The 15195-nt window shown below is 52.3% G+C and overlaps 1 protein-coding gene across 6 annotated transcripts in view; it reads right to left on the reverse strand.

Annotated features, from left to right (window-relative positions):
* KDM2B (lysine demethylase 2B) overlaps positions 1-15195 on the reverse strand; it is a 107196-nt gene that overhangs the window by 1857 nt on the left and 90144 nt on the right. For 4 of the 6 annotated variants that reach the window (XM_072953499.1, XM_072953496.1, XM_072953498.1 and 1 more), the window contains 9 exons: positions 11003-11146; positions 9802-9889; positions 9361-9629; positions 9043-9156; positions 8340-8378; positions 7539-8218; positions 6692-6855; positions 6441-6602; positions 5569-5787 (listed from right to left, as the gene is read on the reverse strand). In XM_072953499.1, coding sequence (XP_072809600.1) covers positions 5569-5787; positions 6441-6602; positions 6692-6855; positions 7539-8218; positions 8340-8378; positions 9043-9156; positions 9361-9629; positions 9802-9889; positions 11003-11146 — 1879 coding nt within the window. The remainder of the gene's footprint in view (positions 1-5568; positions 5788-6440; positions 6603-6691; positions 6856-7538; positions 8219-8339; positions 8379-9042; positions 9157-9360; positions 9630-9801; positions 9890-11002; positions 11147-15195) is intronic. The other 2 variants (XM_072953497.1, XM_072953501.1) reach the window with 1 other exon arrangement.

Below are 15195 nucleotides of genomic sequence, written 5' to 3' on the forward strand. Positions count from 1 at the left end.
GCTTCTGTCGTCCTCTTTACTTGTGGAACTGAACCCGGTCAGTTCTGCAGTGCCAGTTAGCGTCTGAGGCTCAGAGTTCCCCCACACTGAGCCGGGTGAGTCCTTGATTTCTGCAGTATTAAGCCTGAGACCTCTGCTTGTCATCACTAGTGTCCACACTTCCATTCTGCTATTAAGTTGAGCAGGAATACAAACAGGAAGGGCACACTGCGATCACACGTACGAGGCCTGTGCCGGCTCCGGCCTGCCAGAGTCCCCCCAGCTTAGGGGTTGGCGAGAGGAAGCCCAGCCCCAGAACCACACAAGTCACCAAAGAGCGGACCACCTCGATCCGGGGAGACCCTTCAAACGCTCTCCGCAGGTCTGCACGGAGTCTGTGCACAGAAGCTCACAGAGTGCGGGATACACCTTTCAGGCACCGTGTAAAGGCAGCATCCACGAACATGGACCAAGGTCATGGAAAGCTGTCCGCCTCCCGTCACTGCCACTAACAGATGAAGACAGATGGGAAAGCAACAAGGATGCTGCCAAAGAGATGATCTGAGGAGGACCCCTCAGTTTTTCTAAGGGTCTCCCTTCGTGTTGTAATTAATGTCTCAAATGCTAACCCCCCTTTATAATCTTACCGCAGGCAAGTGATGAAGGATGTGTAACATCCTATAAGGGGAGGGAAGGTAAAGCTAGAAGATTGAGGATGGAGTGACCCAAAGCAGGCCCCCAAGGGTTACAGAAATGGCAGCGGGCAGAGGGGCGTGGGGGCCATCCCGCCACCTGCATCTGCTCTGACAGCGGCGGTCCCACTGCTGGGGACATGACACTGCGCTGTGTCACAGCAGAAGATGTGCCAAGTGTGTACATGGTGTGCACCGGAAACAAAAGAGAAAAGATACAAATTTTATCAAAATTAAAAACTTGTGCACAAAGGACACTATCAAGAGTGAGAAAGACAATAGGATGGGTGAAAGTATTTGCAAATCATGTCTCTGGTAAAGGAGTAACAGCTAGAATGTATAAAGAACTCCCAAAAGTCAACAAGAGAAAAACCTGATGGAAAAGCGGGCAAAGGACATGAGTAGAAAGTTTCTTCAAAGATGTACTGAAGGCAAATAAGCAAATGCAAAGATGCTCAGCATCACTAGTCATTACGGAAAGTGAAGTCAAAACCACACTGAAATCATACCCCTTAGAATGGCTATTAAAAATAACCCAGAAAATAAGCATTAGCAAGGATGCAGAGAAACTGGAGCCCTTTGTGCTGTAAGTGGGAAGGTAAAACAGTGCGGCTGCTACTCAAAACAATACAGTAGTTCCTCAAAAACCCTGGACACAGAATTACCACATGGCCCAGCTGAGTCTCAGGGTACACACCCAAACAATTAGCACACCCATGTTCAAAGCAGCATTACTCTCAACCAAAAGATGGAAGCAACTCCAGTGTCTGTCAGAATACGTTTCAGCTTTATAAAAGGGAGGGAATTCTGACCCGTGCTGTACTACGGATGAACCCTGAGGACATTACATTAAGTAAAGTCAGTCAGTCACACAAGAAACTACTGCATGATCCCACTTATGTGAGGTACCCAGAAAGTGGAACCGTGGTTGCCACGGTGGGAGGACAAAGGGAGGGGGAGCTACTGTGTAGCAGGACCCAGTTCCTGACGGGGTGAAGAGGACCTTCTGGGGACGAGGGTGGCGGTGGCTGCACAACAACGTGTATGTCCTTAATGCCAGTGAACTGTGCACTGAAAGATGGTTAGAGTGGTAAATTTTATGTTACTTGTATCTCACCATAATAAAAAACAATTTTTTAAAAAAATTACAGAAGCTATGAAGGGGTAACAATTCAGTAGACTGAGGAGACTTAACCCCAAACTGGCTTAAGGGAAAGCGGAGAAGCAGATTTAGTCTACAGAAGACCTCACAGGTTGAGGTGCTGGAAGCAACAGGGACCCTGGAAGTGGGGTTGGAGATGGACAGACAAGTTAAAACCTGTTTAAAAAGCAGTAAGAGGCAGAGACTCCCTTCCCCAGCAGAAGAGGGGAGCTGTGTCTGGGCAAGAGAAGGGCTCTAGGCCGGGCGCCACCAGGCAACCGTGCAAGGTAGGGGCGCCCTCCCACAGACAGGGCTTACAGGAAAAGTTACCTGCTGCCTGTTGAGGCCCCAGCTTCCTTCCCTGCCAAGCTCTGGACACCAGAAGCCCAGCCTGAACCCTTCAGTGAGGAGGTCAAGGGGTAAGAGTCCTTTGGCAACCCTGACCAGCTTCAGAGGAAAGATGGGAAGATGTCACGTCTGGGCTTCCCCAAAAGACAAGACCCACACCGACCATCCAACCGATGTCCACAGCAGACCGGCTCCCACTGTGCGCCCAGAGCCCCCGACCGCCTGAGCAGACAACCACGTGTTGACACTAATCAGAGGACGGCCGCTTGGGCAGGCCAAGGACTGCACTGGAAGGAATGGACGGTCTATGTGGAGAAGAAAATAAAACCACAGGATCTTTAGGATGGACAACATCAAGATCCAGGCCACTCTATAAAAGTTCAGAGAACAAAACACAGCTGTGAAATCAAAAACATAGGTCACACCACACGAAAACTGCCAATATTGACGGTTTTTGACCCACATAAAGAGCAGCTTCGTATGCTCAAACCTAAAGACAGCAGAAATGAAAAGCGCACTACAGATGAGCCTTGAGCAACAAGAGGTTTGCACCGTGTGGGTCCACTTTCATGCAGGTTTTTTCCAACGGTAAATACTACATACAGCGCTACACGATTCCAAGGTGGTAGAATCTGAGCTTCTGGAGGAAGTGCGGATACCAAGGGCCAACTATAAGCTATACGCAAACTTTTGAGTGTGCAGAGGGCTCGCACCCCTAGCCTTGCGTTGTTCAAGAGTCAACTGTATGAATTATGTGATAAGTGGAGGAAAACTAGAAAATAGAGCAAAAAGACACAGAGGTGGGAAATAGGAGAAAAAGAGTAAAGGCACCAGAGGGCTTAGTAAAGAAAGAAAACAGAAGGGAAGGAAATAAAATAATTCAAGGGGCTTTCCCAGAACTGGAGGACACACATTTCCAAATTGAGAGAGTGAAAGAATGTTTGCTTATGAATGTTCAAGGTGGTAGATTAAAGCAGACTCAAACCAAGACTCAAACTTCCTCATCAATACCTGCAGAAAACTTAGAGGCAACATGTCCCACAAGCTTCCAAAGAGAGATTACTCATTAAAGGATTAGGAATCAAATCATTTTGGATGTGTGCTCTGGAAGGCAGAAGACAGATGAGCAGTGCCTCCCACTTTATGAAACAACACAGTTCCCTAATATGGACTCTATAACCAGCTATCAATTAAACGTGAGCTATTATAAAACCAATTTCAGATGTACAAGGTCTGGAAGACGTCCTCCACCAAGTAAGCAAATATATAAGCCAAGAAAGAAGATACAGGACCAAAGAAAGAGGGGCCCCTGCACAAGACAGAGACCAGGTAAGTCCCAGGACCGCAGCTGTGCCGCAGGCAGAAATGGCCAAGTTCAAATGGGGGCGGGGCAGGAGGCAAAGGAGTCCAGGAGGGTGGTTTCCTACAAAGACTGGTCGGGGACCTGATAGTTTGTGTGGGGAAAGGACAGTACTCAGGAGAGTACTGTTCAGAAACTAAGCAAACAAAAATGAAGCAATTATTAACTCCAGGGAAAACAAAACAAAAAATTGTGCAATGAAGGAAACATACTCATAATACACACTTTGGCTCAACAGAGAACAATACTGCCATGGCCGTAATCAGGTGAACAACAGTGACTCAACCACAAACTGGGAAGACGGAGGGAGAAAAGGGCGGAGTCAGAGAAGGTATGACGAGTAATCCTTGTGTTCAACATGGCAGAGTAACAGTGTCTGAAGAGGAAAAAATGAAAAAGAAACCCAAGAAATAGCATTGTGGGCTTGCTGTCTGGAAAGATGGAGGAAGCACTGGAAGAGAGTGGAAGGTCACTGCCTCCAGGTGAGAATCAGGAGGGGAAAGGGCCACCTTGAGCACCCAACTAGCGTTTCTCTATAAAACCCAGCCTGAGTATCAAAAGCTGGACAACCAAGGCCTCACCGCGTCACCAGACCCGATCCTCCAACCACATGAAGCATCTGGACACGTGTTAAGTGTCACCCGTTTTGTGGCAGAAACTTAACTAGTTATACGACAGGAGGGGAGAACATTTTAACAAGAAAGGAATCTAGGAGGGACTGGGTCTGGAGTCTCTTCCTGTGCGTCACAGCTCTGAACACAAATGCAGAGATCTGCAGGTCGTGAGACAAAAGGAGGAGCGGAATGGATCATGGTGGGAAACAAAGTGCAAAAGACGATGTATACAAACACACCATGGACTGAGCTGCAGGGCATGAGGATTCCCACTGGGATCTCTGCCACACACACGTAGGAACTAAATTAGATAAATGAAGACAGTGCATTACTGCCCAGCCCTTCTCCACAGGGCACCCCCAGCATCAGTCCAAGACCCCGAGCTAAGCCTGGAGCCGGGTCCTCAGTGAAAACCACCTTGGAGTGGCTCCGTTCTCTGCCTCCAGGGGGTGCGGCCACCCGCCATCAAAGCTCCCCGTGGAGGAGGGAGGCTCCCTAGGCACCGAGGCGCAGCATGAGCACACACCACCCAGACCCCACTCCCGCTCAGCCGCAGCCCTGGTGACAGGAGGGTGCTTTTCGGGGATGAATGTGGGATGAAGAAAGGCCGACAGCTAAACAGCATGTGAATCTTGATGCAGCAAAACATCAGAGCAGATCATGTCAAAATGTAATTTAAATGAGGTGAAGGCATCGTGTGTTACTTGGAAATTTCTGGAGAAAACAGTTTTTCTCTTTTTCTGTTTTCAGTCTCATTCAAATCTTACACACCCAATCTGACCACCCTAAGTGATCAGCCCAGAAGTGGGTTAGCTGGACTGCGGGTGGGCAGCATGCGTGGCCTCTCTCTGCCCGCCTCCCCGTCGGCTGTGCCCCAAGTCCTCAGGAGCCAACGTCGGCCCATCCGTAAGTGGCGGGAGGGAGGGTCCCGCAGTGTGTGTGCAGACACAGAGCTTTAATAACGGCACCAGCTGTGGGGTTTTCTTCTTTTCAACAACAGGCCCCTGGACAGCAGTGTCAGGAGACAGACACGGAAGTGACAACAGTGGCAGAAACCAAGCCGCTCACTCCACTGGGCTGGCCACCTCACCTCCAGCTGCTCCCACATCGCCTGCTGCCAGCCACCAGCCTGCCCACACCACCCAAGGGAAGCTCTTCTAGCCCATACTTTGGGTCAAGAACCACTGCTACAGGCTCTCACTGCTACTAGCACTATTTTGGGGGCAGCAATTATTAAATACCTAGTAATGCTTGTTTAATGCACGTTTCCCCTCAAGACTAGGCTGTGTGTCTGTCTTGTTTGCTGGTATGTCACAGTACTTGACACTGTTAGCGACCCTGTTAGCAGGCACATGAGTATTTCCCAACAAATGTGAAATTCCCAGCCCATCCCACCAGGTCCTGGGCAGACTCTGATGGGTGCCCCCGACTGACCTGACAGGTTGATTTCGGTTAAGGAGTCTCGGGTGGTGGTGCCCACAGCGGTGAGCAGGTTGATGGACTGGTCAGTGACATGGTTACAGTAACTAAGGTGGAGCTTGGAGAGCAGGGGCATGTGGCGAATGATGAGCCGCAGGGAGGCGTCTGTGATGTCCAGGCCAGCCAGACGCAGCTCCACAATGTTCCGGAGCTTACTCCGATTGTCCATCTGACCTGAGGGCAGGAGGAGAAAGGCAAGATGTCACCCTGACATGACACCCTAAAAGGCCCACCAGCCAGACAGAACACCTCGGTTTCATTTAGCCATTAAGTGTTTCCCCCATAAGATCAGAACTGGTTCCAACATTTAAAAATCAAAAGATTCCATATCACTTCCAGATTCTTTATAGTCAGAAGATCTAGAAACACAGAGCCTGAATTCCACCAGCAGTGCTCAGCCAACTGGGGCAGAGACAGCACAGCACCTCTGGGTCACCACGGTTTCCTCATTTAAGCAACTGGCGGGAAGCAGTGACCCCTGCAACCCAACTAAGGAGGTCTCTACCCTGTGAGGCCCTGTCTGCCCATGCTGACCCTGAAGGATAAATTAACAGAGAAGCAGTCACATGCACGTAGAGCTCCCAGAATGGCGTCCTGGGTGTGCAGAGGAAGCTCTGCCCTCTCACAGATCCCGTCTGTGCCCAAGGCTGCCGAGAACAGCCGCTGGGACTCAGCTCTGCATCCCCTGGAGAAGGGCTGAGGCCAGAGAAGCCTCAAGGATATGAGTGTCAGATGGGGTCTGTGGTGAAAACCAGACCCAACAGCACAGCTCGGTCACACCACCTCCATGTGACCCCCTTGGGCACACTCCCGGTCCGGCCACTCACCAGGCCTGTTATCCGTAGGCGGGGACAGGAGATCCCGCATCTGAGCATCCTTTAGTCCTTCCACCCACTGGACATCCAGGGTCCGGAGCAGCGGACAACTGGAGCTACAGAGGGCTGAGACTGCGATCCACGAGCAGCCCGACAGCACCAAGTCTCGGAGCCCTGGGGGGACAAGGGGGTGGGGCGGCAGGTCAGGTGACACACCCCAGCCCCCGTTACTGCACACTGGGGGTACCTGGCCCAGGGCTCACCAGGCAACCGGTTGATGAGCCAGCTCAGCTGTTTCTTGGAGATATTGGTCCAGCTGAGGTCCAGGGAGACAGGCTGTCGCCGGATGATGCCACTCAGCATCAGGGGTGTGATGGACTTGCAGTGGTTCAGGTCGATGCGGGTCCATAACCGCTTATCGCAGCACCTGGGGGCCAGGCCCAGTGAAGGGGGCAGCATCAGAGTTGGGGGCTCACTTGGGGAGCCCCTGTTGGCTGTGGTCAGTCCCCCACCTACCAAGCCCAAGGGGAGGCTCCTTAACTTCGCCCTCTGGACCTTGTTTCGTTTGTCTTGTTCATATCTGGGTGTCTCTGCTCTGAAGGCTACAGCACCCCCGCCCCAGGAAAGCACCAGCATCTGCTCTCCACAAAGCGTTTACCGGGGCTTTAGTACACCCTCCGCAGGCCACATCTCAAAACCACCTGCGAGGCAGGCACCACGCCTGTTCACAGATGAAGGTCAGAAAGCTGGGAACTATCAAAGCAGGGATGAAGATCAGTAACCAGCACACTCACTCTTAACCTGGGCTAACTTAACTTGAAGGACAAGGACTCCACCTGGTCCTTAGTTCACTTCCCAAGGAGCTAAAACAGGAAAGCAAATAGGGTTCACCTCTTCGACGACAGGACCACACTGACTGGACTGCTGAAGCTGCCCAGAACTCTTTGAGAAGGATACTTAAGCAGGACTGGGCTTAGAAAGCAGCATCACGAGTGACTCAAGTGGGGACACATGTGCCATCCCTGGTCTAGCCTAAGCCTTAGCCTGCGGTCCAACCCGGGGCCAGGCACCTGCTGCCTCCACCTCCCAGCTCAGCCAGCGCCCCCTCACCAGCGGTTCCAGGTCCTGCAGACCCGCATGCAGACACACAGGTCTTGGTGGCTGAGGTAGCTGAAGACGGCCATCCACACCTCCCTGTGCATGACGTGGGCCGCCCCATCATCCAGGGGCAGTGAGTCGGGCGGGGGGCTGATGGGGGGCGGCCGGATCACGTGTCGCTCCATCTGGATGCATTTGGGCGGGGACACAGAGGGAGGGGGCCGGGAGATGACCCTGGGCGGGCTGCGCAGGCCCGGCCCCAGCTGGTGCCGCAGCTCCCGGGGGGTGCCGTTGAGCCCCTTGCTGAAGCGGTGGGGGCGCTCGCAGAGGCCCAGGGGCCGCTTGGGCTCCTCATTCTCGCTCTCGGGCTCCGACTTGATGGGCTGGTGGTTCTCGTTGGCCAGGCTGCTCTCCGTCTTCTGGATCTCCTGGTTGAGCTCCTTGCTCAGCTCCTTGCTCAGCTCCTTGTTGGGGAGCCGCCGCTTCCGGCGCATCTTCACCTTCTTCTTCTCCTCGGGGCCCTCTGCCCCCTCGGTGCTGGGCCCCGCGGTGGGGGAGCTGGAGCGGGAGTGGTCGCTCTCCCGGGTCTTGGGGGGCGCCTCTGGCAGGTCGTCCTCTGGCTCCTGCTTGAACCGCCTGAGAGGCTTGTTGGCAAGAGCCATCCGGTCCTCAGCGTTCTTCCAGGACCGCCTCTGAGGGAGGAGGGGAGCACAGGTAGGTAAGCCCCTGGCCCAGGAATGGGCCCACTCAGGCCTCCCCACCCTCCACCCCACTGTCCCAGGAGTGGGCCTGGGGCGAGGAGGGAGATGGTACCTTTTTCCTGAAAAGCTTATCTTCTTTGCCAGGTTTTAGCTGTCACAGGAAAGAAAGGATACAGAGCTTGCTCCCAGGGTTCGTGGGGTTTGGTTCCCTCTACATCCAACCCCACCACGAGCCCACAGTCTCCAGAAGAGAGGCTGGGGGGGTCACCTTCCCAACAAATTCCACCTCTTCCATGCTGACAGACGGGTGGGCCCTGCCTGCTGGTTTTAAGGAAGAAGCTGGAAGTGGCGGAGGGTGGTTGACCTGTCCCCACCCAATGGACCTCCCACCCCTGGACAGACCCAGAGATGTGCAGTCGCCCACTCAGGCTAGACTGGGCTCTCTGGGAGCCAGTCCCCGGGGCTCGGTCTGCAGGATTCGCAAATGAGCCCTTAGTGGCTGGAGCTGGGAGAAGACAACCAGGCGCCACCTCGTGGCTGATGCTGGAAGGGCCGGTGGGCGGAGCGGGGCCGCCAGGATCCTCCGAGGTTCCCCAGATCAGCAGGGCTTCCCCGCGGCAGCTTCAGCTTCCCAGGCCCCACGTCAAAACCACGAACCAGCGCCCCGGGACTGAGGCCTGGGAAGCTACGGTGAACAGGTGCCTCGGAGGTCTGCGGCAATGGGTTCAAGAGCCAGTGGGGCAGGGGTAGGGGGGGTGGCCCAGGACTCATCAAGTCCTTGGGGGCCTCGGGAGGGCGGGGCGACGTGGGAGCACCTGCTGCTGGAAGTAAGTGAGACTGGATCTCCACCAGGGGCTGAGGCTGCTGCCTAGAGGGGGCCTCGGCGAGAGGTGAGAGGAAGAACCCGGGGACGTTTGAAGCGTCGAGGCCTAAAGAGGTGGGAAGAGGAATGACTCGCTGGTTTTCCCCTCCTTTCTCCTGGGCCGGGCTCAAGGGACTTAATGTGATCGGCTCAGGGCAGCCAGAGGCCAAGCTCCGGAGTTCTCCCAGGCGCCTGCCCCCGCCCCCGCCCCCGCCCCCTGCACCCGGGACCAGCCAGGCACCCCTCGCGGCCCACCGCTCCCAGTCCGTACTCGCTTGCGGCCACTCAGCTCCTGGGGCTTCTCATATTTCCGCTTCCTCCTCAGGTGCACATCGTCCGACTTTCGGCGCAGGATGCCATCAGGGGGCACCTTCTTGGGGTGCTCGTCTGACCTGCGCCGCGGGGCCTCCTCACACTCACTCCTCCGCTTGGCAGGCTCTTGTCCTTCCTTGTTGTCCCGGTTCATCTTCTGCTCCTTGAGCAGGGAGCCAGGCAGGTTGGAGGCGTACTTAAAGCCAGGGCCACGCTTTTGCTTGTAGGCCAAAAACAGAGAAGGAACACGCGAACTGTATATCTTTGGACTTGTCCCCGAGTCCGCAGGACCCCCCAAGCCGACATCGCCATTGCGCCATTGCAGGGACAGGCTGGGTTTGGCAAGGCCAAGGGGCACCCCGCCCCGAGCTGACCCCGGGGACTTGGAGCCCGGCACTCACTTTCCCGGTCTTGCCGGCGTGGTTACACTTTGGACACTCCCAGCAGTTGGGAAGCTCATCGTTGACCACGCCCTCTGACTCTTTAATCTGCAAGGGACACACACCAGTCAGCAAGCAGGGAGGGGGTGGACAAGGCCAGGCCTGCTGGGCGCATCAACACCCCCTCCCAAACGCCATTTCCACACTACCTTTGCCCAACAGAACACAAGGGAGATTAAGACAGGTGGCTCTGGATTCGGGTCAGGGTTCCAATCCTGATCTTGCCTCTTCCCAGCTCAGGGATCCCTGGCAAATCCCTCCGTGTCTATGGGCCAGCACCCTCCACCATAAAGTGGGGTGTGCCTGTCTCATTGGATTTATGTGGATTTATGTAAAGCAATTAGCTCAGGGCCTGGTACCCAGCAAGGATCCATAAACTACAGTCATTTAATAAGCACCGTACTGGGTGCCTGGTATCAGCGAGTCAAACATGCTGCCCCTGTCTTCCCGGAGCTTCTGAGCTGGGAGAGAGAGATGACTGGGGTCAAGAGAAAAATCACAGAACCCCTTCTCAAAGTGGCAGGTGTGTGTGTTTGGGGGATAGGGTAAGAGTCAAAACAACCCGCAGTCACCCCTGAGGGAAGGGGACAGACACCTCAGAGCCTCTGATCTCTCTAAACACAGATACACACAGGGTAACACCTGGGCTGAAGGGAGGTGCCAGGGATGATGACCTTGTCTTAGGACAGAAGGTATGAGGTGTGTGCCAGCCCAGAGCAGTCTCTTCCTTTCAAAGGTGGAACCTGCTGCCTACGACGGGGGGGCCCAGCACGGCGGTCCCCAGGAAAAGGCAGTCCTTCCCGGGCACACCAAGGGAACAGGTTCCTGGCACACAGGACAGGAATGCAACCACCTGCTGCTACGGGATCCACCCTCCCCTGGTCCAGGTGCAAGACTCTGGGGACTCTCTGTGGTTCTGAGGTCCTGGGAGGTGGAGAGTGTGTTCGCTGCCTCAAAGACATGGGTGGAAGGTCTGAGCGACTTCAGACCCTCCTGCCCTCTGCTCATCATCTGACACTCAGAATCCCCCTGACTCAGAGGTCCTCCAGGGAAGGAAGCTAGCCTCACTCCCCCCACCTCCCAACCCCTGCCAGCATCAGCACCACCAGAGGCCCTGGGTGAGGCACCGAGCAGCACTCAGATGCCCTCAAGGCTGCTCACCTTAAGGCATCCAGGGTGGATGATTTCGTTGCAGATGGAGCACTCCATGAGCATGAGGTTAAACTTCCCTTCTTCCTCTTCCACTGTGTCCTCTTTCCCCGCCTCGCCACACACTAGGCACACAGCGGTGTGGGGCAGCACTGGCTGAAGAGCCGGGGAGAACACAAAGGAGTCAGCATGGCCAGGACCCCATGGGGAACAGGTCAGAGGCTGTGAGCTGCTCTGCTGCCAGGAGCCGTGGGAGGGCCGGCCCGGGCACTGCCCATCAGCCATTCGTTCACTCAGATACTCTCCAGCTACTACTTCCGGGTGCCGGGTACCCCTCCAAGTGCCAGTGACATCAGTAAACACCACGCACGAATCTCTGCTATCTTGAGCTTACATTTTAGTGGGGAGGGAGACAAGATGAAGAGCAATAGGGCATGTTGGATGGTGACAAGGGAAATGGAGAAAAATAAAGGCGGGCCAGGCCAGCCGTGAGGTGGGGGAAAGGAGGGCTAATTTGAAAAGCAGAAGCCAGGGACAGCCTCACATCTGAGAGAAGACCTGAGAAAGGCAGTGGGGCATAAACTGAGCCCAGATCCGTAAGTCGATGCTGTGGCTGCATCTCTTTGGCAGCTATCAAACCACAGGCCAAGGACTCTGGGGTCCCCAAACCTTTCCAGGGAGATCAAACTATCTTCAGAATACTACGAAGACGTTATCTGCCTTTTTCACTGCATTGGCATTTGCACGGGTGGGTGAAACTATTGGCACCTGTCAGTGCAGGGGCTCCAAAGTGCCCTGGGAGTCAGTAGGCTATTCCTGGCCACACGCTCCTTAAAAAGATCATCAGTTTCACTTAAGAACGTTGTTGATAAAGCACTAAAAATTGTGAATTTTATTAAAACTTTGACCTTTGAGTACACATCCTTTTAATATTCTGCATGACAAAATAGGAAGCATGCATTAACTACCTCAGCTGTACACCAAAGGACAATGGCTATCTGAAGGAAAAGCACTCCTGTGACCGAGCTGTGAGCTGAACTGGCCACGTTTCCATAGAACATCATTTTACTTGGAAGAATGACTGATAATAAAAAACCATGGGTAATGGCACATTTTCTCAAAGATGAAACTAGTGAACCTGTTCCTTCCAGAAAAATAAAGCACTTGTTGTGGATGATGAAATTCAAATTTTCAACCAAAAATTAGAATTTTGGAAAACTTATAGTAGCCACCATGAACTAGACAGCTTCCCAATAGTTAAAGACTTTTCTGAGGGCACGCTGGTCATGGTGTTAACAAAGGCGATTTTTTTTTAACATTGTGTAATGTTATGTGCCCATATTTGGAAAATCTGTAGAACTCGGTTAGCCAGTATTTTCCAAATGACCAGTGTATGATGTTACAACAGTATGCATGAGCTACCGGAGGCACGAGAAAGAGTAATGAATTTTAATGTAGCAGTATGAAGAGTTCACTGATACAGTTTCAGATTCCACTTTGCAACTAACCTTCAAGCAACTGCCACCTGTTGAGTTCTGGTGGTGCATCCACAATAATCTGAAAAGGCTATTAAAATACTCCTCCCTTTCCCAGATGCGTATTTATGAGGCCAGATTTTCCTCATAAAGTTCCTCCAAAACAACATCACAACAGAATGAATATAGAAGCAAATGTGAAAATCCAGGTCTCTTCTGATGAACCAGACACAAAAAACATTTACAAAAACATAAAAGGATGCCATTTTCCCTACTCATCATTTCCATTGTGGAAGAGGTAGTTATTTCTCAATAAAAAATGTTACTTATGTTAATATATAGTGGGTTTCTAGTAATTTTTAAATGAATTTAAAATATTTTTAAAATTTATTATAGTAATATTAATAAATAAATAACCCACATTAACAAAAGCTCTTTGGGTTTCTCATCATTTTTAAGAGGGTAAATGGGTCCTGAGACCACAAAGTGTGAGAACTGGTGCATTAGACTGTACATCCCCATGGACAGGCCAGGGCTCGCTCACTCTCCTCCTTACACACCTCCTAGCACCGGGAAACCAGGGGAAATACAGCACCAATTTTTATTAAACTGAGTTACAGTGTCTTCAAATAAGCTGGGATATACACTCTGCCGATAACTGAAAAAGCCTGTAACATGACACAAACCTTTGTGTTCAAATAAAAAACACTGAAGGCAAAAGAGTCATCGGTCATTCAGCAAATACTTAATAAAGATCTGCTAAAACCTGAGGCCAGCAACCGAGAGGGGAACAGGAGGGAGGAAGACGGCTGCTACCTCAAGATGTTTGGGAAGATGAAGAGAGAACACGCTGAAGTCCTAGGAAAACACGGGAAAGCCCTGTGCAAGTGCTACCAGGGGCAGCGAGGCTGTTTCTGGAGGACTCGCAGGACAGGGAATTTAGGCACCTTTGGGCAGAGAAAAGTGGGGAGCAGGAAGGGCAAAAGGGGCCTCCAAGAGGACAGATCGCTGTGAACAAGGATGGAGAAGCAAGAGCCGGATGTGCTGAGCAGCAAGGAGCAGGCCAGACCGCCCGGGGCCGGGGAGCACAGTGGGCCAGAGCTGGGGATGCTGAAGGGCACACCTGGCTGTCAGAGGATGGTCTGTGATGGGAACTGGGTGAGGGGTGGAGACTGGCTCTGAAGTAGGTGATGAGGGAGAACCAGAGGCAAAACCACTGCAGAGACCCAGGCCGGGGCTAGAGGGAGACAGTGTGGGGCAGTGGGAAGCGATGAAGTCTGGGGAGGAAGCCTCCCCGAGAGAGGCGCAAAGGGGAGGCTGCTGATGCTGATGGGAAGAGGGAGACTCCGGCACATCAGGGAGAAGGTCCAGGAGAAGGAATAGAGGTGGGCCTGCACAGGTCAGAGATGAGCAAAACATGGCAGGGAGCGCCCCAACAAAGTGGAAAGGCTGGAAGAAGAGCAAGAAGGTCCTGAGCGAGGGTCAGGTCGAGGCTGCATTTGCCATCAGTCTCAGAAGCCACGTCAGGTTGGAGAGGAAGACACACATGTAAGTGAGGTTTCCTTCCACCGACACGCCCTGTGCCAGGCGCCGGGCTAGGCACCAGAGCTGCAAAGAACGGGATGGCAGGGGAGGGAGGGGGTAAAAGAGAAAGTACGGCTGAAGGAGAAGACAGTCCTGGGGCACTGCTAACATGCCAAGTTTTAGGTGACACTTTCAAAACCCACAGTCCCTACAGACAACCTCTCTTAAACCGCTGCAGAATGCAACAGGTCATGGACTCTCACTCCAGAAAAACGCACAGACACACATGCACACAGAAAAAGACTTGTATTTAATTTCAAGGGGGCACTCAAATTTCCTGAAATCCATTCAAATGACCTGGGTACAGGTAACAAAAACACAAGCTGTGAGACTCAAAAAACATTCTGCACAGCAAAGGAAACAGTCAACAGAGTAAAAAGGCAACCTACACAATGGGAGAAAATATTTACAAACTGCGTACCTGAGAGGGGTTAACACCCAGAATACAAGAAGAACTCCTACAACTCAACAACAAAAATACTAACACAATTTAAAAACAGGCAAAGGACTTAATAGACATTTGTAAAAAGGAGGCCTACAAATGACCAAGAATCACAGGAAAAGATGCTCAGCATCACTAGTCATCAGGGAAATGCAGATCGAAACTACAACGAGGTCCATCTCACACCCATCAGGATGGCCACTATCAAAAAAGAGAAAATAAAGAGTGTTGGCGAGGATGTGGGGAAAACTGGAACCCTCGTGCACTACTGGTGGGAATGGGAAACGGAGCCATCACTGTGGGGAACCAGTATGGAGATCCCTCAAACAATTAAAAAGAGAACTATCATATGATCCATCAATCCTACTCCTGGGCCCAAAAGAATTCAAAACAGGATTTCAAAGAGAAACAGGCACACGCATATTCCCCCGCAGCATAACCAAGAGTTGGAAGCAACTTATATGCCCATCAACAGATGAACAAAGAGAACGCAGTATATCCATATAATGGAATATTATTCAGCCTTTTAAAAGAAGGAAATCCTGGCACATGCTACAATGTGAAAGAAACTTGAGAACGTTGAACTAAGTGAAATAAGCTCATAGAAGGAGACATACTGCCTAATTCCACTTACATGAGGTGTCTAAAGTCGTCACAATTAGAAACAGAAAGTAGAAAGGCGGTTGCCAGGGGCTAGGGGAGGG

This window comes from Vicugna pacos, chromosome 32 (genome assembly GCF_048564905.1).
Source record: "Vicugna pacos chromosome 32, VicPac4, whole genome shotgun sequence".
NCBI lineage: Eukaryota > Metazoa > Chordata > Mammalia > Artiodactyla > Camelidae > Vicugna > Vicugna pacos.